The sequence below is a fragment of the Equus caballus genome, chromosome 28 (assembly GCF_041296265.1).
Source record: "Equus caballus isolate H_3958 breed thoroughbred chromosome 28, TB-T2T, whole genome shotgun sequence".
Classification (NCBI taxonomy): Eukaryota; Metazoa; Chordata; class Mammalia; order Perissodactyla; family Equidae; genus Equus; species Equus caballus.
The window spans coordinates 32,970,191-32,994,121 of record NC_091711.1 but is presented as its reverse complement, the minus strand read 5'-3'; the positions used below and the strand labels follow the sequence as shown (position 1 = coordinate 32,994,121).

General features: G+C 43.2%; 1 protein-coding gene across 4 annotated transcripts in view; it reads left to right on the top strand.

The window, feature by feature from the left end:
* The first annotated feature begins 1,489 nt into the window (after positions 1-1,489).
* GLT8D2 (glycosyltransferase 8 domain containing 2) overlaps positions 1,490-23,931 on the top strand; it is a 42,605-nt gene continuing 20,163 nt past the window's right edge. The window contains exons 1-5 of one of the 4 annotated variants that reach the window (XM_070254575.1): positions 1,490-3,452; positions 3,948-4,137; positions 6,464-6,871; positions 21,667-21,713; positions 23,797-23,889. In XM_070254575.1, the coding sequence (XP_070110676.1) occupies positions 21,695-21,713; positions 23,797-23,889 (112 nt within the window). In that variant the 5' untranslated portion in view covers positions 1,490-3,452; positions 3,948-4,137; positions 6,464-6,871; positions 21,667-21,694. Of the gene's footprint in view, positions 3,453-3,947; positions 4,138-6,463; positions 7,225-10,217; positions 10,374-10,461; positions 10,563-21,666; positions 21,714-23,796; positions 23,890-23,931 lie in introns of those variants that run through there. The other 3 variants (XM_005606556.4, XM_070254576.1, XM_014736777.3) reach the window with 3 other exon arrangements.

The following is a 23,931-nucleotide window of genomic DNA, read 5'->3' as shown; positions in this document are numbered from 1 at the left end:
GCCTGGGAAAGTGGTCCTTTGTTTGTTTGTTTTCAGCCCCTCAATAACGAGAAGCAGACAAGGAAGAATAAGGTTGGAAATGAGAGTTGGTTGAGCTAAGCAACTAGGCCAGCCTCAGGGAGAGTTGAAACTTGATGGAACAGGATCCTGGAGGATCAAGAAAAGACGGACTCAGAAGTACATGTAGATTTACATATATACTAGGATTGAATATATTTCTATATTATAGATTATATAAATGTTCATAATCTATAAATATGTAATAGAAAACAGAAAGCTCTGTTGGACAGTGCAGCCCTAGCCTTTTGAGATTGCATTAGAGAAAGTACCTGCATCTCTCACCACTTTCTCTCCTTCACTGCCGTCCCCTGTATCAAACACCTATCATATACCTGCACTCAAAATATCACATAGGGGTCAAGATCATGGGAGTCAGAATCCACTGGTCTTAGCCATTTACTAGCTGTGGTCTTGGTCAAGTTATTTATCCTCTCTGAGCCTAAGATTCTTGGTCTATAAAATGGGGATGATAATAGCATCTATCTCTTAGGGTTATTTTGAAGATGAAATGAGATAATGCATGTTAAGTCCAGGCAGCCCTTGCTTTGCGTGCTTATGCAGTTCTGCAGAATGAACAGGCAAGTTGAAACTCTGCAAAGCAATCTTAATTCTCAATGGGAAATAGCACAGTTGTTCTGTGATCTTTAAACATTTTTGTCCAAATATTTAAAACTCTCTTACTGTTGGTTTTAAATATCTAAGGAAATGAAAAAATGAGTAGACCTAATATTTATTTGTTATATTGTGATTTAAAACATTAGAAACATTGAGAATTAAATGTGTTTTTTGTGTAAAACTTATCAAGAGTAGTTGGAGCGGTGCCTGCCTTATCACATAACCTTCTGTATGGAGTGAGCGTCTTTTCTGTGCCTTCGCACATTGTCACACTCCTTTCTAAGTTTGAGCAGCTTCCCGTATTTTATCCTTTGCGTCTTCAATGTCATGAAATATCTTTGAGAGTTCCTTTAATGTGAATTTTTTGCCCGTGTCATTTCCTCTGGAACATCTTCATCCTTCTCATCGAAACCGCTTTCCTCATTTATGTTCACAAATTCACCTTCACTAAATTTTTCTGGCTGCAATCTAGAGTTGAATAGTGGCCGTATCATCTCCAGGCCAGCTCTTTGTTCTCTCCCTCCATTTACCTTTGAGTTGAACGTCACTCCCGCCATTATCATTTTGGTTTCTGTGCCACACTTTTATCTTTGTTGGCCAATTCTCTCTAGTATCCATTTTTGTAAACATCACATGGGTTTATCACTGGGAATTAAGGAAACAACACGACTACATGCTTTGCTGTCTGTCTATAAACTGAGTAACAGATGTCCAGAGACCAAACACTGACAGACTGTCAAAGAAGTGACATGATTGGTCACTGGTCATGATGTGGATCTGTTATTTCATAGTAATTTTGTGGACTAAAAAGCTAGCAACAAAGTTTGTACTTGTGTAACTACTCACAGTTAATATACTGTGGTAACAGATTTGAACTGTGTTGTTGGGAGACCGATGTTTTTAAACTAAACCAGGGTAACTGAAATTTGTGCTGTTGCCATGCAAAGCAAGGACGGTGCTGCCCTGATGCCATGCCTGGCCTGTAGGAAGTAGTAGATTGTTTTAGTTCTAACATCATCATCATTTTCATTTTGTTGCTACTGTTTCTGCTCTTCCTCCTGAGCTACAGGCCACTGAGGAGTCAGCCCGAGAGGGAGGGGCTGGTGCTGGGAGGTGGCAGACAGCGCTGTGCTTTCAGCCAAGAGTGTAAATTGCCATGTCCAAGGGATACCTTAATCTCAGTTGAGGACTCAGGCCAAGGGCTTATTGGCAGAGGCCTGAGAAGGGGTTTGGGAGTGCCAACAGGTAGGCAGAACTCAACAGCAGAGAGCCTGGGCAGGCACTGTTCCCGAGATGAAGGAAGCAGATGGTGTGTGTTCACAGATCGCAGGGCTCTGGCCATGGGTCTTGGCTAGAGCCATAGCCAAGGCTTGGAGAAGGCAGTTGGCAAGAGCAAGGCAGAACTCTAGGCCAGGTGGAGCCTACTCCAGTTGCCAGAACAGGGAATTGGCACAAGAGCCAAGGAAGAAAAACAGTCATCTCCTGTGGGAGAGAGGGACCCCAGGTACAAAGAGTCAGGTGCAGGAGCAATGGCTGCAGCTCAGGGGGTAGCAGGGAAGAGTCTGGAGCACCTGGGCTCTGGACAAGGAGATGACCCATCACTGAGCCCCACCCGGCAAAAGAGGGGGAACCGAGGCTCCTATAGTTGTACTTCCTGCCCCACGTGGGTGATCTTGGAGCCCAGCCCTGGGAGACAGAGGCAATAAATAGAGGCTTGTCAGCGTGACCCAGTGTAGAGGTTCACTGCTGCTATAGAATGCTTCCTCCTTTTCTTCAGTTACTTTTATCAGCCTTAGTAGATTTTATCTAAGACCTTGTCTACAAAGTAATGACTCAGCCAAGGCAGGTCTATTGGGGAAGAGGAAATGATGAACATTTTACTTTCAACTAATTAGAAATAAACATGGAATAATAATGACTCAGATATACATTGTGTTGACTAATGATATCACAAATTTAAAATGCATAGAGATCACATGAGACTGCCTTCAGGCATATACCTGAGACCTGACCAATCGACTTAACCACATTAGCGTTCATTTTCCTCACATAGTTAGATGTTCCATAAGTAGTACAGGGCTGCTATGGTGGCTCCCAGCACCATCAGAGACTTAGGCTCCTCCTATGTTCTTGCTCTGCCCTCCTTAACAAGGGAGGGCTGCCGGGTCACGCAATGCAGGGGACCCCAGCCACGTTGTGCAAATTTTCCATTTGCTTACACAGCTCTACTCTCCACTCTTCTTCACCTTATTCAGTGCCCTGAGAAGCTGACCTAAATGTGCTACCTCACTTGAGCTCTCCTGCCCTCTGACTTCCCGTTGGGTTTGGCCAATGAGAGACACCCCCAATAGGAGATTGTAAGGTTGGGGTAATTAGCCCCCTAGTCCCTTTTGTGTGGGTCAACACAGGCTGCTCCTGTGGGATAGCCTTGTCCATACAGCTACTTTCTCCCAGTTCTGGTAGTTACTTCCTTTCCTTGCCCTTCAGGGCTAGAGGTGGTAACGGCTCCAGCAATTGCTAACCCCAGGCTACTGCACCATCTCTTAACCATGTTTCCTTAATACCAATTACATCTTTTCAAATGGTGCCTTTCTTCAAAGTCTCCACCGTTAGCCCGCTGGAGGGAGCCATCTGTGTCCTGCCAGGGCCCTGACTGATTCAACACTGCCATCTCTGTGTACAGCAGTGTGGCCACGTACCCCAGCACAGTGTGGGCCTTTTCTCTGCAGAACTGCAAGATGGCTACTCCACCTCCAGGCATCAAGGCTGGATGTCAGGTAGGAAGAAAGGGCAAAAGGCACCAAACAGCCCTTTGTCAGGAGAACAGCAGCTTTCTAGGAAGTCACAAACAGCTGACTTCTGCTTACATGGCGCTCTAGCTGCAGGAGGTCTGACAGGTGAGTATTTTTAACTGACAATTACTGCCGCAAATGAAAGAGTGTTTCTATTTGAAGGGAAGAAGCAGAGCCACAGAAGAAGTAGGCCCAGCAACATCATATAACTCATTTAGATTTTTTTAAAGTTACAAATAACATACTGTTACAATTTCTTTCCCTAGTTCTTACCTTGGGGTGTCTTTGGGCAACAATACTAATAATAACGATATATTGAGCCCTTACTGAGTGCTTTATGTGCATGTCTTTCTTTTCCTTTTTTTTTTTTTAAGGAAGATTAGCCCTGAGCTAACATCTGCCACCAATCCTCCTCTTTTTGCTGAGGAAGATTGGCCCTGAGCTAACATCCGTGCCCATCTCCCTCTGTTTTATATATAGGATGCCGCCACAGCATGGCTTGATAAGTGGTGCTCAGGTTCGCGCCTGGGATCCAAACAGGTGAACCCTGGGCCACCGAAGCAGAGCCTGTGAACCTAACTGCTACACCACTGGGCCAGCCCCCATGATGTCTTTTAAGCCTCAAACAGTCCTGTGAGGCTTCCCCACTTTATAGACGAGGAAACTGAAGGTGAGGTTTTCAGTAATGTGTAACTTTAATACCTGAGCAAACACCTAGGTCTGTCTGTCTGCAGAGCCCATGCTGGTAGCCACAGCACTTATCAGCGTGTCTCTTACATCCTGTGTCTCTTTCAGTTCTTCTCATTTCTTCCCCAGGGAACAATCTGTGCGTACAATGTGGAAATCTAGGTCATAGATAGTAAGCCTCTTGCATCTTCAGAACATGGCCCAGCAGAAATAAAGGAGAAAGAATCAGAGGTTGGAGACAGAGGGGGCCAGGGGGAAAGTGTACAGAGAATAATGACCACAGAGATTTGGGTCCATGTGGAAATTAATCTGAATAGCAAGCAGAGTCTGTGAAAACAATGTGATTCCTATTTCAGTTCTGAGTTCCCTCTTGGGGCTTTGGTTGTCATACTCTCTGAACCTGCTTATTCACCAGCTCCTACACTGGGGCAGGCATTCTGCAAGTGCATGAGAGATGCAAAGGGGAGAAAACCCAGTCTTTGGAGGAAGCTGGAATAGGCCAGCTTGGAGAGCTTTCCACCACGATGCCTTGGGACACGTCTGAGGGCCTCTCCTGATGCTCCTGACAGCACATAATTCTGGAAGGGCAGCGGCAAGCCCTGAGCCAGGAAATGTTGATATTTTTGCTCACGTGGGTACAATGTGGACTGGAGCAGGAGGACTTAGAGCCACTGAACCTTCCGGCTTCCCACAGGGGATCAATGTATACAAAGTATCTTTGCTGTCACCAAAGATAAATATCTTACTACCATGCCTGTTAGCGACAACATTGAATGGTGCTGTGGTTAAAACAGAATACAACTTGCTGGGAGGAAAGAGAGAAGAGGAATAGCATAATGTCAAGCCTGCCCCAAAGAAAAATGACACACTTGCTGGATTGTGTGAGCACTTTAACAGGAGTGTATAAGGGAATGCCGCCAGGGCAGCCAGTTTATTTCTATACAAACAGTGACGTGATGCTGAAGGATGACCGAGAGAAGAATGCAGTAACTGTGGATGCAATAAAACCCTAGAGCTGCAGCCAAAAATCTTAGTATTTGAAACAAGTAAGGAACAGTTAAGAAGTACTGAACGAGAATTGCAGTCCTGGCTTCATCAGTAACTTGCTTTGGGAACTTAGACTTTAACTTGCTCACAGCCTCAGTTGGCTCATCTGCAGATTGGGGCAAAAACATCTGCTCAATTTACCTAAAAGGAATGTCGTGAGAATAAAACAAAATAGATGCAAAAATGCTTTGTCAATGTTGGAAGTTCTATACAAATGGAAGCTATTCGGGATACTCCCACTCTCCAAGTTCGAGTCTGAAAAAACCCCACTCAATCCATTAGAGCAGCATGGTTCAATACAGTAGCCACTAGCCACGCTGGCTACTGAGTACTTACCCTGTGATTAGTGCCACTGAGGAACTGAATTTTAAATTTTACTTAATTTAAATGAATTGAAATTGAAAAACTGATTCTTGATTCAGTTATTGGAAAATTGTTAAGTGTGCTTGGAACAACCTGAATATGTGAATCTACTGTTTACACTGTAAATTTTATGAAACCTAAATACATATCAATTGTTTCTGATGAAATTTAGTGTTTGAATTGAGATGTACTGCAAGTATAAAATACACACCAGATTTCAAAGACTTAACACACACAAAAAAGAAGGTAAAATGACTAGTTAATAATGTTTTATGTTGATTATATGTTGAAATAACATTTGGTATCTAGTGGGTTAAATAAAATATATTGTTAAAATGAATTTTACCTCTGTACTTTTCTTCAAGTGACTACAAGAAAATTTAAAATTACCATGTGGCTTGCATTCCATTTCTATTGGGCAACACCGCTTTAGAAAGAGGTTGTGAGCAGAGGGGTCCTCATTTCCTTATAGGAACTAGGGAGAGAAGCCATGGCAGAAATAAATTCTGTGATCCCAGGCAAAGCGCTAACACATTCCCTGGGTTTCTGAGATTCAATGGCAGAAACACAGAAGAGCACAGAGCTGGGTGGGGTTGATTCCCCGCCTTATTCTTTTCTGTGTTCAGGCACAAAACACACCATCTTGAAACTTCTGCCACTATCACTGCCTTGCTAGGATGAGACCATCATTCTTATCCTGGCTTTGATTTGGGGATGCTGGCATTTTAATGACTAGGAGATTTCAGGAGAAGCTAGCTAACAGGAAGATGTTCTTAAAATCAGCATGAACTTAATTTTTTTCACTTCTGCCATTTCAAAGTTTACCTTAGACCCAACGTGTGGTAGAAATTCACCCTCCAAGCATTTACTTTTCTCAGATTTTGAATCTTTTCCTCTAGAGCAGCCTTGTTTTGGAAATGATATGCGCACAGACTGCCCGTGGAGGAGGATGCCAGAGGAAGTCTGGCCCATCCCAGCCGGCCTGCCAAGCACATCTGGAAGTGGTTTCGGGCCTCCTCACGCTGCCAGCGCAACGCCTGGAGTCCCAGCTGCTCCGCGCAGGGGTGGAAGAAACCCGAGCCGCTCCAAGTCAACGCAAGCAAAGGCGGGTGGGAGGGGGAGGAATACTCTTGGAAACGTTATATTGGCCTTGGGGCTCTCCAGCCCTGTAGGATTTCCAATGAGATCTTAGAAGCAGCCGATGTATTGTGAAGGGCAGCAGCCCGCGGCCAGCCACGATCTGAACGCTCTGCCCTGCAGCTCTTCTGGACCGAGGAGCCCAAAGCCCAGCCGTCACCATTCACCAGGTAACAGAAATTTACGTGCGGCGTGGCAGTCTTTCCATTCGACCCTGGCCCGCCTGGAGCGCTCCTTTCTTTTGCTATAGATTCGAAAAAGCAAATCGGAGGTAGATTGTCCCACACAAATTTTGCTTTCACGAGCCCCTAGCCCATGTTTGCAGCGTTTCAACGGAAACTTTTTTTGCCATGGAAGCAAATCCAGAATACTCAGTGTGCAAGTTTTTCACAGCCTGGACTGCTTTTCCAGACCGGGGTTCAACCCCTCCCCCCACCCCAAACAGTGTACTCTTTGCATCAGATTTTCAGCATGGAAATCAGCGGTTAGCTAGGACGCAGACAAACGCTAGCATTTAATGCAGGTAAGTTTCTGAGCCACTAAAGATTTAATTGAGCTGTGATTCATGTTTTCAGAATCTGTCTTAGGCTGTTTTGAGGGCAGCAATCCCCCGAAAGAGGAACTGACAGTTGTGGAAATCTAAATGAGGCTTATTGTAGATACAATAGTCATAGTGTTTGGGTTGAAAATGCTTTTTAACACTCAAAAACTGTCTTGTTATGTTCACTTTATGAGCAAATGTAATACATTGGATAAGCCTGATGTATAACTTGTGACATGAGTTAAGACGGGATAGTTAACACAAGAGTAAAAAGAGAGAGAGGAAGAAAATATGATGATATCTAAAAATCTGGATGTGCTGTGGAAAAACATTAGTCCTCTAGCTGTTTGGTTTTATGGAGCGAAATATCCAAAATGACATTGGTTTGTTTGTTTTGTCTTTTTCTCCAAATGGCTCGGTGTTGCATTTCTGTACAGTATCCTTTTTGTGTTATGTAACGGAATCCCAGTCCTTCATCTAATGTGGTCAGACGGAGAGCAGTGCGGGGCAGTGGTGAGAACGTGGGCTCTGGGGTCAGACTCACCGAGTTGAATCTATGCACTCCCGCTCATAAGCTTTATAAGGTTTGACTCTTGGTGAGTTATTTAACTTGTCAGTGACTCTATTTGCTCATCTGTAAAACGGGACTTAAGGGACATCCTATGTCTAAAGGACGTGACTCAGGATCTGCAGGGTAGTGAGGCCTCAGGGAAGGTTAGCGTCTCTGGTGGTGCTGATGATGAGGATGGCGATGGTGAAAGTGACCACACCTCCTGCATTGGGCCGCAGCCCTGCTTTTGACACGTGTTCCCTCTGAGACTCCGGTCATCCAAGTGTTCCTTGTGTCCTCACATCCTGTCTCTCCAGGGCCCTGCTTTCTTCCTTCCTCTCTTCAAATGCCTCTCTTTCTTTTTTTCCACTCTGGCTCCCTTTGTTTCTTTTTTGTTCTCCCTCTTTCCTTGATGAGAGAAAGACATGCTTATTAAGCCACGCCCTCATAGTTTTCATTTCTAGTTCCCAGGGAGCATGATTCTAAAGCCACCTTTTATTTCAGTATTTACCAAAGAATGTTCTGAAGAAGATAGTCCCATGGGAAAAAAGTGCTCTGTGAACTATATCACCTTCTTAGAAATCTCAGAAAGCATAATGGCTTTTTAAAGGTCCTGAGAAGTCCTGCAGTAGAGAAATCTGCTTGCGATTGCTTAACAGACTGGTTCCCAGTTGACCCATGAATGATTTTATCACGTAACATTGATCAACACATCTCAGAGCGCACTCTACTATATTCTATTCTGGCCACATCTGTTTTTATTTGGTTTCTCTTATGAACATCCTACTTCATACCTCCCCTGGTGAACATGCAAGGGGACATCTTGTTCTTCCTTCCCTAGTTAAGGGCATAAGATTGATCACATGTGCCATGTTGAGATATGGAAAATCTGGCCTCAAGGGGACAGCAGGGATCAGCAAACTTTTTCTTCAAAGGGCCAGATAGGTGGCCTTGCAAGCTCTGTGGTCTCCATTGCAGCTACTCAGATCTGCTGTTTTAGTGTGAAAATAGCCATCGACAAAACATCAGAGAATAAGCCTGGCTATGTTCCTATAGAAATTTATATAAAAGCCAGGAGCCATAGCTTGTTGACACATTTTGTGAAAGAATGCCTCTTTCCAACACAGGAAAAAGCAGAATAGGTCCTCCACAAACTGAAGGCACCTTCATCGGGCTTCCCTGTCCTGTGTATCTTGGTGGATCTTGAGTAAACCTTTCATGCTATAGCAAAACCCAAAAAAGCCAGAGATGTTCTTAGAGGCCAGATTCCTGAGTTCTGATTTTGTTCTTTTTCTCTCTCTCTCTCTCTCTTTTCTTCTGGTGAGCTTGTTCTATTGTCCTGTTCGTGACTCTACAGCTTACATGGTTTAAGATGAAGGGCTCTATTAAATGTGTTTTATGCAGGTGTGAACTGCAGGGTTAAAGTCTTATGGAGTTTAAGTTAAATCACAGAGATTATGTCAGTCGCTGGACACATAGTGATAACAGTCAGCCATGGAAAGTAGTTGGCTGTAGTAGCTGTGAAGCTGGTTAAGAATATGAACTCAGAGCCAGACTGCCTGCCTGTGAATCCTAGCTCTGCCCCTCATTAGTTGTGTCACCCTTGGCAGGTCTCTAAACCTCCCTGAACTTCCATTTCCTCATTGGCAAATTGGGGATAATAACCTTATAGGGTTGTTGTGAGAATTGAATTAATTAATATATGTAAAGGTCTTAGAACAATGCCTGGCAGATAGAAATTGCTATGCAAGTGTTACCTATTATTATTATAGGTTATTTAATTTAATCTGCAGAACATCCCATTTTCCAGATTGGCTTCTATAAGTTGCCCAAGATTGCACAGCTAAGAAATAGGGCAGAATCAGGTTTCAAAGTCAGCTCTGTGTAATGACAAAGCCCAGGATATTTCCACTCAGGCACATTCCCTGACGGATTTAAGTCATTCAACAGTATCTTTTATGTTCCCCTCTGATTCCCAGGTCCGTTCCCATCCTCTGTACCTGAACCCATGGCAGACATAATTAATCAATCACAGCACTCCTTTCTTTCTTTCTTTCTTTCTTTCTTTCTTTCTTTCTTTCTTTCTTTCTTTCTTTCTCTTTTCTCTTCTTTCTTTCTTTTTTTCGTTTCTTTCTTTCTTTTTCTTACTGAGTCTTGTGATGGCTTTAGATTCCTTCTCAATTTAGCAATACCCAAAGCACCTACCAACTGATTAGAGTTGGCATGTGAAATAAAACCTAGGGGCTCTGCTTTTTGCAATATTTTTCTGGAGTCCTTCCCACTTCTGCTTTTTTTCCACAGCAGGGCTAATCCCCTTAGCCACTGCCAGGTCTTAAAACATTCTTTCCAGACTTGGCTACAGGCCCAAACTCTTTGGCATCTGGTAAAACAGCTCCCTATGCAAGGTCTTCAGGGGCCTGTTTTTAAACTTAACGGACACTTCTCAGGTCCAGACCAATTCCCTCAGCTCTCCTTTTCTTCCCAGTCACAAGCCCTATGACCTCAGCCTTCTTTTCTCCCCTCTTTGAAGCTGCCACCATCCAGTACCTTCCTAGGGAATTCCTCTAACGCTGGCTTTGAGGTGATTCCCCAGCTCTGTCTTTCTTGCTGTCTTCAAGACAAGCCTACAGGCTCTTTAATGCTACGTGCTTGACTGTTTATTACTACAGGGAAACCACAACACGGAAGTCACTCAGCCTAGGAAAGTTGATAAGGGTACAGAGGACACAGTTCTGGGGCTCCTTGATGTGTGATGGGAAGAGAGAAGCAGGTAAGAAAACCAGAGTCTTGTGCTTTTATTCCTGGAGTGGGACCATCTGTCTCCTCCTTCTGTCTTTCTTCCTTAGTGAAGGTATGCTGACCCCTTTCTTCCTGGGATTGAAGAGCAGAACAAGAGCCTCTTTCTCTTTCTTCCTCTCTCCTGTTTCTCACTCATTCATTCTGCACACATTCACTGAGGCTCACAGAGGTGGGTAAGCCACAGTCCCTTTCTTAAGTCATTTCCTGATCTAGTGGAGGAGACAGGCACACCCATGATGCTAGAACACAGTGTTCTGAGTGCAGGGATATGGACGGGAGTGGTGATTAGGGGAACGTCAAGGCAGGGCAATCAGGAGAGACTTCCTGAAGGAGGTGATGCCTGAAGCGGATCTTTAAAGCACAAGGAACAATTTACTGGGGAAAGAGGAGGAAGGGAAAGGGTGTTCCTTCCTCTGCCTGTTCCTTCCAGGCAGAGGGAACAGCAGGAACTCAAGTCCAGAGGCAAAAAAGCATAGACTTGGGTGTGGAGGACCGTGGAGGGCTGGAGACTAACCTTCAAGTGGTTCAGCTTGGACAGACGGCATAGCACGGAGGACCTACAGGCATCGTAAGCTCCAACCTTAACCTTTCGGTAGTGGGGTTCTAATGAAGGGCTTTAGGCAAGAAAGGGGCACTCAGAATTGTGTTGCAAATCGTCAGAAGAAATCTACAAGACAACTGGCTTGTCTTCTTCAAGAAAATTGAGGTCATGAAAACTAAAAAGGCAGTGTGGGTGGGGTGGGACTGATCAAGAGTAAAAGAAACTGAAGTCATGACAATGAAACTATCAAAGATGATGTTGGGATAATGGGGGAAATTTGAATGTGGACTGATTATTGGATGTTTTAAAATTATCGTTATTTTATTTTTCCTGAGTGTGATAATGGCATTGTGGTTATATAGGAGGATGTCCTTGTTCTTCAGATGTGAAGTAATTAGGAGTGAATGTCATGATGTGTATAGATAGATAGATAGATAGATATCAGAGAGAGAAAGAGAAATAAGAAATAACGCAAATATTGCAGCATGTAAGCAATTGGCGAATCTGGCGTAGGGTATATGAGAATTCATTCTTTCAACTTTTTGGTAGACTTGAAATGTTTTAGTTGATAAGAAGAAAAGGAAAATTGAACATAAAATTAAAGATACTCAAAATACATGTATATTTCAAATTAATTTACTGTACTTATCAAACGACAAAAATAGTCACTCTGGCAGCTGTGCCAAGGCTAGACTGGCAAAGGAGAGGGAGCAGAAATTCTAAGGCAGGAGGGCCGGGTGGGAAGCTGCTGCAGAGTCAGCGAGCGAGTGAGATGAGGCAGGTTAGAAAGGAGAGGGGATGGGGGGCCAGCCCGGTGGCGCAGCAGTTAAGTTTGCACGTTCGCTTCTCAGCGGCCCGGGGTTCGCCGGTTCAGATCCCGGGTGAGGACATGGCACCGCTTGGCAAAAGCCATGCTGTGGTAGGCATCCCACATATAAAGTAGAGGAAGGTGGGAACGGATGTTAGCTCGGGGCCAGGCTTCCTCAGCAAAAAGAGGATGACTGGCAGTAGTTAGCTCAGGGCTAATCTTCCTCAAAAAACAAAAAGAAAGAAAGGAAGGAGAGGGACTGAAGAAATACTTGGGAGGTGACCTCGTAGGAGGCAGTGATTGACTGAGGGATTAGGAGGGAGAAGTTGAAGAGGAGGTTCAGAGGACACTGGAGGAGGAGCTTCTCTGGGGGAGGTGCTGGTTTCAGTTGTGAAATCCGAGGTTGGATGTGCTTGGGCAATGTCCTAGAGGAGAGGGTCAGATAGTCGTTCCTTCAGTCTGGAAGTATTTGTGAGGGTTTATATCGCCAGGTGCTTGTGCTGGGCATCTGGCAATGGACAAAACAGACCAAAAGCCCTGCCTTCATGGAGTTTATAATCTGTCGTTGAAAGCACAGATGATAAACCAGTAGCAAAATAGGCTGCCTGTTGGGTGCTGGTAATTGCTGAGGAGAAGTAATCTATGTATTGTTGGGGTTCGGGGCTTTTGACTCAGAGTCTGAGGGAGGTAAAGGAGTGAGCCACGTGAATATCTGGAAGGAATTTTCCAGGTGGAGGGAACAGCATGCCGGGTGGAGGGAACAGTGAATGTAAAAGGCTCTGAGGCAAAAGAATGTCTGGCAAGGAGGCTCGTGTGGTCGTGTGAGATCCTGCAGGACACTGTAAGGACTTCGGCTTTTACTCTGGGAGAGACAGGGAGGCCTTAGAACGTTTTGAACAGAAAATAACATAATCTGACTCATATTTTAACAGGCTCCCTCTGGCTGCTTTGTTGAAAATCAGCTAAAAGGAGACAAAGGCAGAATAATCCAGTCAACGGATGACGGTGATCAGGCCAGCATAGAGGCAGGGCAGGTGGTGAAAATTCTGGATATATTTTGAAGGTGGAACTGACAGGATTTGTTGTCCATCTGTGTATGGAGAACGAGAGACACAGAGGGGTCGAGGATAACTCCAAGTTCATTTTGCCAGAGCAATTAGAAAAATGGAGTCTCCATTAATGGAGCTGGGAAGATTATGGGAGTGCCTGTTTTGGGGGAAATATCAGGAGCTTGGTTTTGGATAGGTGGATGTCTTCAAGTGGAGATGCCAAGTGGGCAGGTGGCTTTAGGAATCTGGGGTTTATGTCAGAGGTCTGAGCTGGGGAGAGTTATGTGGGAGTTGTCAGAGTGTGAATGGTATTTAAAGCTATGAGATGGGTTGAGACCTCTTAAGGAGAAAGTTTAGAGAGAGAAGAGAAGAAATCAAGCACTGACTGCCGAGGTGTTCCAACGTTTAGAAGTTCAGGAGATAGAGGGCACCAGCGAAAGTGACTGAGAATGAGCAGTGAGAAAGGTGGCAGAAAAGCCGGCGAGTGTGGAGTCCTCCAGGCCACGTGTAAGAAGTGTGCAAAGGAGCAGAGAGCTGGCAGGTGGTCTGCACCACCCGGGCACCTGGCCTTGGCCCTACATGAGAGTGAATCCTGCGGTGCATTTCCTTGCGGGCAGGAACCGTGTTAACCCAGAATATGTTCTCCCAGGCTCTGCCCCAGACATTCCCGTTGCTCTTGGCCCCAGGTCTCTGCCTCTTATTCTTTGCATTCTTAAGCTGTCCCTCCCTCCATTCCCGCCAGCTCTTGCCCCTGACTTCCTCCATCAGTTTCCTACCTCTTGACAACTCCGCTCCCTGTACCAAATCCCCAAGGTCAGCTCCTGTCTAGGAGCTGCAGGCATTTCTCGAGCACTTGCTTAATCTATTAGAATGCTTTTGACTACAAGTGCCAGAAACACCAATTTACAGCAGCTTAGACAGGACATGCCACCATCAGAGATGAGATGAAATTGTAACGAGGGAGAGAAGGATGCCAATCAGGCATGCCGATCTTTATACAATTTCATTTTTTTAAATTAAATAAAACAGGCTTTCTTTTGGAAGTACATCCTTCTCAAGGAACCCACTCCTGCCTCGTATTCTAAAAGTGGCTTAGAAGCTTTCCTACAGGAATCTGCTTCAGAAATTTCCCTCCTTGGTTCACCACTGCTGTGCCTTGTAATTAGATGTGTCGTTGTCAGTTTCCTGAAACCTCTTGTGTCATCTTAAAGAGATTTTAGAGTTGGCAGCATGCTGGACAGGGGAAATATGAGCCCACTTCTCAGAGGAGTCAGCACTTACTATTTCTCTGCTTCTGGCATGATTTCAGTAGTTATGGCAGCCCGGCACCCAGGGGCAAGCAGATCAACCTTGCCTGTGAGCTGTGAAACCTCATCAGTGCACAGTGACATCTGTCACCTGCTTCCTGGGGTAGCCAAGTTGGCCCTTCAAGAGCTTCAGCACCTTGTGGTTAAAAAGCATAGGCTTTGAAGTCAGAGAGCCCTAATTTCAAATCTCTGCTCTGCCATTTCCTAGCTGTGTCATTTTGAGCAAGTTACTGAACCTCTCTGAGCCACAGTTTCCTCATTCGAAATGGAGATAGTAATAGATCCACCTGAAAAGTGTTGTAAAGATTAAAGGAGATAATGTATCTAAATGGTCAGCATAGAGCTGGGTGCAAATTAAGCTTTCAGTAAATGGTAGCTATTGTTATTATCTAGACCCAGCAAGCTTCTCCCCGTGTGTCCCCACCATTCTGCCCACAGGGAATGTGTTTGTAAGGGCTCTTGTTTGCAAGAAACTGAACCTCATTTCAAAGCAATTTAAGGAAAAAAAGGGGAATTTCTTGCCATGGCTAACTGGGACACCCAGGGAAGAGGTGACATCAGAGACTCGAGCTCAAATCCTTCCGCTCTTCCCCTCATTCCCTCCTGTGTACTAGATGGCCTTCCTTCATGGCAGGGGTGGGGGGAGGGCATGGGGGCATGCGGCCAAAGACCATTCTAGGCTTACATCATCTCGAAAAGTTAGCTGAATGCTTGCCATCTAAAATCGTAAATAGATAAGCAGTACCTGAAACCAATCGCAAAAGGACCCTAAGTAATGTGCTGTTTTGACACGATTCTTTCCCTGGTACAGAGGCGGATGCAATCAGCTCCTGGGTATAGAGTGTATATCCTGGGACAATAAAAGGGACATTGTAGCTGGTCTTCACAGTGAATCAAAGACTTGAATCAGATTCCCGTTGACGCATTTCCCTAGACCACTGCCAGCAAGCCCTCACAATTCTTTGCTTCACGAAGAAGCTTGGTACTCTGACATCCCCTCTGTCTTGATTGCCTCCCGCAGGCTGTCTCTCTGTCGTGTGGCCAGTTTCTAAAGGTTATTATATTCCCTGTTTGCCGACTGCTGCCTCCAATCAAACGTCAAGTTCAGAAGTCCCTTTGAAGGACCATAATGAAGAAGGGTCAACTTAATTTTAAAATAAACTTTGAGTTTTCAACACAAATTGTTATTTATAGAAAATTAACTTTTTTTTAAAAAAAAAAAGATAAAGGATGTCGGTTTCCAGCATCTGGGCTGATTGGCAAAATGCCACAAAGAAGTGAATGAACATATAAATGGGACAAACTTTAATTTAAAATTTTCAGACTAAAATGAATTTTATCAAGTTCTCTTCTAATACTTAAAGTTAATTTTTTCATCAAACCTGCCCTGCTGTCCTCTGCTTCTCTTCGTGCCCGCTGCTTCTTCTAATGAATGTGTCAGGTGCTGTAATAAGCACATAGGTAAGCTGTGAACTGGGACAACCAGGAGGCAGAGTTGTTACAGGTGTATTTTAAGAACAGGCAGTTCGTTAACTTTCTTGGATTTGAGGGCACAAATATTGTGCAAAGGTGGGATTTGAATGTGGGGAAATGTTTGGTTGAAACTTTTTCACGATGTTATCAGTCCTTGTCTTGCCTCCTTAAGCCTGGTGCCACTTTGAGAACATTGCTGAATCTTTATTTGATGATATAAGTCACTTTTTAGTGACTGATGGCTATCCGGATTTATAATTCTCCTGGGAGAAAGCATTGGAGAGAATCCAAAACCTGGGTTGAGCCCTCTCTCCCTTCTTTGGGACACACTTAATCCTCTATATTAAAACTCCTTGACAGATCTCAAGTCTCCCTTTGGACACCCTGAAATTGGAATGAAATATTAAAGAAAAAATCAATCAATGGAGGGGCTGACCCCGTGGCCGAGTGGTTAAGTTCACGTGCTCTGCTGCAGGTGGCCCAGTGTTTCGTCAGTTCGAATCCTGGGCACAGACATGGCACTGCTCATCAAGCCATGCTGAGGCGGTGTCCCACATGCCACAGCTAGAAGGACCCACAACTAAGAATATACAATTATGTACCAGGGGGCTTTGGGGAAAAAAAGGAAAAAAAATAAAATCTTTTAAAAAAAAATCAATCAATGGAAAGGACCATCTTCTCAACAAATGGTCCTTGAACAACTGGATATCCAAATGCTAAAAAAATGGACTTTAACCTATGACTCATGCTATATGCAAAAACTAACTCAAAATGTCAGTGTAAAATATAAAACTACGAAATTCTCAGAAGAAAACATAGAATAAACTCATCAAGGGTTAGGCAAAAAGTTTTTAGATATTGCACCAAATGCATGATCCATAAAAGAAAAAAGTTGATGAATTTGACATTATCAAAATTAAAAACTTTTGCTCTGCAAAATTCATTGTTAAGAGAATGAAAAGACAAGCCATGTACTGGGGGAAAGTATTTGAAAATCACGTATCCAACAAAAGATCTGTATCTAGAATATGTAAAGAACTCACACAATTCAAAAATAAGAAAATGACCCAAATAAAAAATAGGCAAAAGATTTACACAGACGCTTCACTGTGTAAACCTGTAGTCAGGGTTCTCCAGGGAAACAGAACCAACAGGACATATATGTATATCAACAGATTTATTATAAGGAATTGGCTCATGTGATTATGGAGACCGACCAGACCCAAGATCTACAGGGTGAGACAGCAAGCTGGAGACTCAAGAGAGCCAGTAGTGTCGTTCCTGTCTGAGTCTGAAGGTCTGAGAACCAGGAGAAGTGATGGTGAAGATCCAGTCTGAGAGCTGGCAGGCTTGAGATCCAGGAAGGGCATATGTTTTAGTTTGAGTTGAAGGTAGGAAAAAGCCAACGTCCCAGTTCAAAGGCAGTCAGGCAGGAGAAATTCTCTTACTCAGGGAAAGGTCAGCCTTTTTGCTCTATTCAGAACTTCAACTAGTTGGATGAGGCCCACCCACATTAGAGAGGTCAATCTTCTTTATTTAGTTTACCAAATTAATGTTAATCTCATCCAAAAACACCCTCACAGAAACACCCAGAATAGTGTTTGACCAAATATCTGGGAACCCCTGGCCCAATCAAGTTGACACCTAAAACTGACTATCATAACCATACACAGATGGCAAATAAACACATAAAAAGATGCTCAACATCAGTAGTCATTAGGGAAGTGCAAATTAAAACCACAGTGAAATACACCTATCAGAAAAGCTAAAATAGAAAGCACTGACAATACCAACCACCGACAAGAGTGCAGAGCAACTGGAATTCTCTTAGATTGCTGGTAGGAATGCAAAGTGATACAGCCACTTAGGAAAACAGATTGATGGTTTCTTACAAAGTTAAAAACACATCTACCAAATGGCCCAGCAATCCCACTTCTAAGTGTTTACTGTAGAGAAGTAAAAACTTAAAATCACACAAAAACCTATAAACAAGCGTTTACAGAGGCTTTATTCATAATCACAAAACACTGGAAACAACTCAGATGTCCTTCAATGGGTAAATAGATAAATAAACTGTGGTACATCCTTCCAATGGAACATTATTCAGCAATAAACAGGAACAGTCTATTGATAGGCTCAGCAGCGAGTATGAACCCCAAATGAATCATGCTAAGCAGAAGAAGAGAATCTCAAAAGATTGTATACCATGTGATTCCATTTATGTGACATGCTGGAAATGGTAAAGCTACAGTGACAGAGGACAGATCCGTGGCTGCCAGGGGCTACGTGTTGGGCAGGGTCTGCCTACAAAAGGGCAGCACAAGAGAATCCTTTGGGGGTGTTGGAATTGCTCTATGTCCCATTTGTTGTGATTATTACAAGAATTTATACATGTGTTAAAATTAATTGAATGATACAACCCAAAAAGTGAATTCTACTATATGTAAATATTTAAACATTTAAAAGTCAACAAGTCAAAATTTGAAGCTTACCTGATAATATGCCTTTAATAAATTATGTGTCACCAAAAGGAAGCCTGTTTAAGAAAAAATTAAAATAAAACAGGTATCCCAAATATTTATGATACAGCAACATTTGTGTTTCCTGAGGTGAAGCACTCTTTCTAATTGTGGAAGTTTGGAATAGGAAATTTGTGGAAATCCAGGAGACCGCAAGGAAATTACCTTGTCAGCATGTATCAAATGTCTTGGCAGAAAAATAGTTCTCATAAGGCCAGTTCTTCATTCTCTGAAGAAACAACCAGCCTCTTCTGTTAAAAGAAGTTGTTCCTAGAATACATCTAGTTGATAGCCCTTTGGAATTTGCCCTGAATTTGTCACATGCAAAACCAAGGGCTCTGTGTAAAAAGTAAAAAGTTGGCTTGGTAGAATATGAGAAGGGTTGATGACATGACAGCAACTCTTGTTGCTAATCAGAATATATTGCATTGCATGCATGTGTGTGTGTGAGTGTGTGTGTGTGTGTGAGTGTGTGTGTGTGTATTTAGAATCTCCTGTACTTAACTGTTTGTTTGTTTTATTACCTATTTAATGATACGTTCACATGGTTCTGTAGGTGCCAAGGCTTCTGGTTATTAGAATATGCCAGTCGGGTGCCCATTTTAATTGATCGATGCCGAGGGCCATATTGGTTATTGAATAAGTTCAATATAAGCCGTGTACGAATATCAAGTGAGGAATCTCCCTCTGTTTTGTCTCCTGGCCCTTCCGTTGTTTTCTGTAACCTGCACCATCGAGGCAGGGGACTTTTCAACATTGGTCTAGATGAAGTTGCAAAGAGGTGGGTATTTTAATTACTTGCAACAGTGTACAGCAATGCAGCACAGGGAAATCTTAGCCCCGCTCTGTCTGTGACATCCCTCCAGCCTTCCTCTGAGGGCTTTATCTTCCCCTTGTGCCCCTCACCTCTGGCAGTCACGCTGAGAGTCAGCCCGCCCCCTCCTCATGTTTGCTCCGGACCACTTCCTCACCCTGCGGCGCGTGGGGGACCCTGCAGCGTCACACCGTATGCCCCAGGCTATGAAAGGCCTCAAGACAAACCTGGCAAATCTTCCAGTTTTTCCAGCAGTTGTTCTAGATAGTAAACGTTTAAAACATCACTTTTCTGTGACACCTTAACCCGGATGTCACTTGGGTCTCCCTAGCCTGGGGGTTCTAACCTTTAACCTGGGATGCGCAGAACACCAAAGTGCCCATGGATACATTTAAAAAGATTTCATGTACTTAGCTGAGAAAAAATTATGCCTTTATTTTCACTAACCTGCAACTGAAATCGAGCATTTCCTTCGATTGTGAATGTCGGCCGCAAATCACAAAAGTAACTTCAGTATCCGTGACTTCATCAGCAGCAGAGATCAGATGTTTTCATATCACATTACAGTGGTCACAGATATCTCACATTTTTTTTTAAGCTCATTACTACTTCGTTACAGTAACTATTAAACCTGCTGATAATTCTTATTACTTGAGAAAGAAGCATATATATTGCTGTATCACAAATTTGGGTTTTCCCCCCAATATACTGGATGGCTTTCTTTTCTTTAAAATTTTGTAATTGGTTGTCTTTATAATATATTTTTTAAGCTTTTAAAAGCATTATTCTGGGAGGAGGTCTATGGGCTTCACCAGACTTCCAAGATATTTATATCACAAAAAAGGTTAAGATTCCTGCCATCTGCCATGGATTTGGAGATTCAAATAAAATTAACTCACCTTTCCCTCATCCAGTATCCCCTCCGAAAGTCCTACAAATTCCTGATGGCTTGCATTCCATTTCCAGTGCCCACGGAACTTTCTATCTCAGTTGCTTCTCTCCCCAGTCCTGGGTGTTCAAAATGGGGAACATGGTCTCCTTCTCTTAATTTCCCTCAAACACGTTGACACATCGTGTCTTTGGATCCAGAGGGAAAAGTAAGTGGAGACTAGAAGGGGCCAAGAATGGTGGAAGACTGTGAACTGAATATTGGACATCCCAGTTCTTGAAACGTCTCTGAGGCTCACCTGCCACGGGGAAAGAAGTTCTCTGGGGCGAGTGGCAGCCCCTGCTGTTGAATCTTTCTCCTCCTCACATAATGTTCCTGGGCTGCTGCCAAACCCCAGGATCCCAGTTCATCATTTACTCAGACCCATTTAAGATTTTCCTGCTCTCATCTCTGCCCATCCCATCTAAGCACAGAAGACTTTGATTTCTAAACAAAGAGTTTTCTCCCTGAGGGGAACTCTGCTAGCAATGAAAGGAACTATTATTTTTCTTACCTTCCTGCACACTTTACACGAATTTGAAGGTAAAGCAAGAAACTTGTAAGATATTTTGAGCTCATTGTGGATGCCTTTGAGTGTTCCCTCTCCTTTAACATCAGAATTCCTGTGGGAGTGTTTGAAAACATTGCTTTAGGACTTTAATGAAGACAAAAACTGATGGAGGGGATTATATGTGTTTAAAATAAAATCCAAACTCCATTACGATGTCTCCAGCCTCTTCAGGCCAGTCCCTCCATTAGTCTACTGCATTCCAGCCACATTGACCTTCTTTCAGTACTTAGAATACTCAGAGCTCCTTTCAGCCACAGGGCCTTTGCACCTGCTGTTGCCTTTGCCCAGGAGGCTCTTCTGCATTCTCTCCACTGCCTTCAGATGCCATCTTCTCAGTGAGGCTTTTCCTGATTTCTCTTCCTGCTGCCCTCCCCACCTCTGTTGATCTTTATCCCAGCACCTCTGTTGTTTCCTTCATATCACCATATCTAATTATTTTATTGGTTACATTTTAATATCTGTTTTACCCACTGGACTGAAAGCTCCGTGGTGATGGGGACCAGGATTGATTGGTTCATTGGTGCATCCCCAGCACACAGCACAGGGCTGAGCTTTTAGTAGGATCGAATTAAGTACTTACTGAATGAATGAGTGAATTGAGCGTAAGGTGCACCCCTCACAGGAGTGATTCTGTTTCCAAAAGGGATTTCTGAAGCTCTAAAAGATTCCTTATCAAAGGAATGAAGTTATGATAGCAGAGATAGGCATAGGGTTGATCTTTTAGATCAAGGAGAGCTTCTTCTGTGACATTTCTTCCAGTTAGAGCATCTGATCTGCCAACTCAGAGGGCTGACGGGACTCTTTTTGGAGAAGGGAAAAAAAACTGAAGAGAAAAGATGACCTCTGGGGAGCCCTTTGTATGGTTTGAACAGCCAGAGAAATCAGTTTGAAGAAGCGAGCTATATTCAAGAAATATTTAGTTTCTAAAATTCTAGGTTCACAACAGCAAAGAAAGATTGCTCAGTTTGCCACGTATTAGAAAGTCAAAGACCTAGTCCTTGAAAATTGTATGATGACTTTTGGGTTGATTGTCTTTTAAACAAAATTTTATTCTTTAATTCACAGGTTGCAGTTTTTATCCCCGTGAACACACATGGCTTTGTTACGAAAAAGTAAGATTACAACTTTTGAAAATCATGATTAAAAATAGATACTTTGCAGGACTGTTTTGATGCTGTCTTGGCTTTTTTTGAAATCTCTGATTTTCATGGATAGTTTTCCCACAGATAATTCTTGGCATCGTCACGTCAGAATGATTCCCATGCAAAGTTGCTATGGATTTTGTTTAGAGGTGGATTTATCACGAGAGAGGTCATGCATTTCTACAAAACTTGCAAATATAGTTTATTTTCTCATTTAAAATAAATATTCATGTATTCCTGTCTGATTTAGCATTTGTAATTTTGTATTCTTATTCTTAAAGAGCCACCTCAAATTATATAATGTTCAGAACCCACTGAAACCTGGATTTGCCCCGATTGTAGAAACAGTTTATGAATCTGGGGAAAACCTTGATAACCTAATTGTGTTACTGTTACCCTCAGGGCAGAGTTGCCTGATGCAGCGGATGAAAAGACAAGATATCCAGTTAGATTAATTTCAGATAAACTATGAGTAATTTTTTAGTATAAGTTTATCCCAACTATTGCATGGAACATAATACTAAGAAAAGTGTCAGATGGTAATAGACATCGGGCTGCTTCCCCAAACTGGCTGTGGCAGGTGAATGTTAATCAGATGTGTTGATAAACTATAGAACTTTGCCCGTTATTTTCTGCTTCTCTGTAGTTTCATTTTAAACTGAGTCTAGTACCTGGTTGTCTCTGGATGAATCTGATAATGTAGAAAGGCAGAGAAGAGCTGGATGTCAGTAAGGTAGAATCATTGAACCTCAGAATGTAGCTGTGGAAGGCATCTGTGGAGACGGCCCACCTCCTTCCTTTCACAAATGTGAAGACGTAGGCCCAGGGACCAGAAAATAGATCCGTATGAGGCTGATAAATGTAAATATCTTGGTGCACAAAAATAATAAATAGTACACAACAATTGTAAAGTCTTTATTGGGCCTGCATTGCCTTTGTTAATTCTCAAAACACCCCCGTGAAGTAATGATTATTATTACAGTCCCCATTTAGCAGATGAGCAAACTGAGGCTTAGGAACATTAAGTAACCTGTCCAAGGCCACACATCTAGGAGGTGGAAGAAACAGGTTTGGAGTCATTTCAAATCCCAGCCCTTTCCCCTTCGACCAATGTCTTCCATACTTCAGGCATTTGTGCACCGCAGATGGCAGTGGCCACAGGTGGCAATGTGCCACCTTCTCAATTTTTCACCAACTGTGTTCATTCTATCCTATGCATGACTTACTATTTTCTTTACATTGACTCATTTTAAACATTCTAAGTGTACTTTATAATAGAAAGTGTATATTCTTACTGTAAATAGAGTAACAGTTATCTCCTATCATAAAAAGAAGGTGATTGTACATCTATACATGATTAGAATAATGTTATTCAATTCTGGGTAGCTTGTTTCTGCCTGCCTGCATTTGAAATTCGGACTGATTCCTCACACTGTGATTTAATGTTACTTAATGCTATGAACATGAACCTCCTAAGTCATCTCCTGTACAACCAGTGGTCTTTGCTCCCTACCTAGGAAAACACTGTTCTACACCATTCTACTTCTCACTAGGTCCCAAGGGCAAAGGTCACTGTTCTGGAACAGATGGTCCTAGAGGCTTAGAACTAGAAGAGGTATTGGGGTCTTCTAACCTCTTATGCAGGGCAAGAATCTTCTGTATGTCACCCTTGACCAGTGGTTGAGTTAACCAGAAGCAGCTGTGTTATAAAGGCTAAGAACACGTACCCATCATAAGCAGTGGCTCATCACACAAAGCGTTCATCACGGAAGTGGCTCCAAAGGCAGCATCATATAGTCATTAAGGTGGTGGCCTCTGCCATCAGCCTGCCTGGGTTTAGCCCGGGATCTTCCTTAAACTACATCAGTGTATCCTTGAGCATCCACAATATGTCAGGTCAACTCTTTACTCCACATGCTACGTGCTTAAAGAAAGGTCCCAGCCCACCACTCCTGTGTGTGTCAGGGAAGGCACCTGCTCACTGGCTATTCTAAACTTCCCACAATTTCACCTTGGTGGGTTAAACTGGAACACGTTTCTATTTTCATTTCAGTTAATCAAGTGTTGCTGTTCCTTCTCATTGTGACCCTCTGTGGGATTCTGTACAAGAAAGTTCAAAAAGGGACTGTGCTCAGGAATGAAACAGGTACGCTAAGTGAATAAGCCAGTCACAAAAAGACAGCTACGG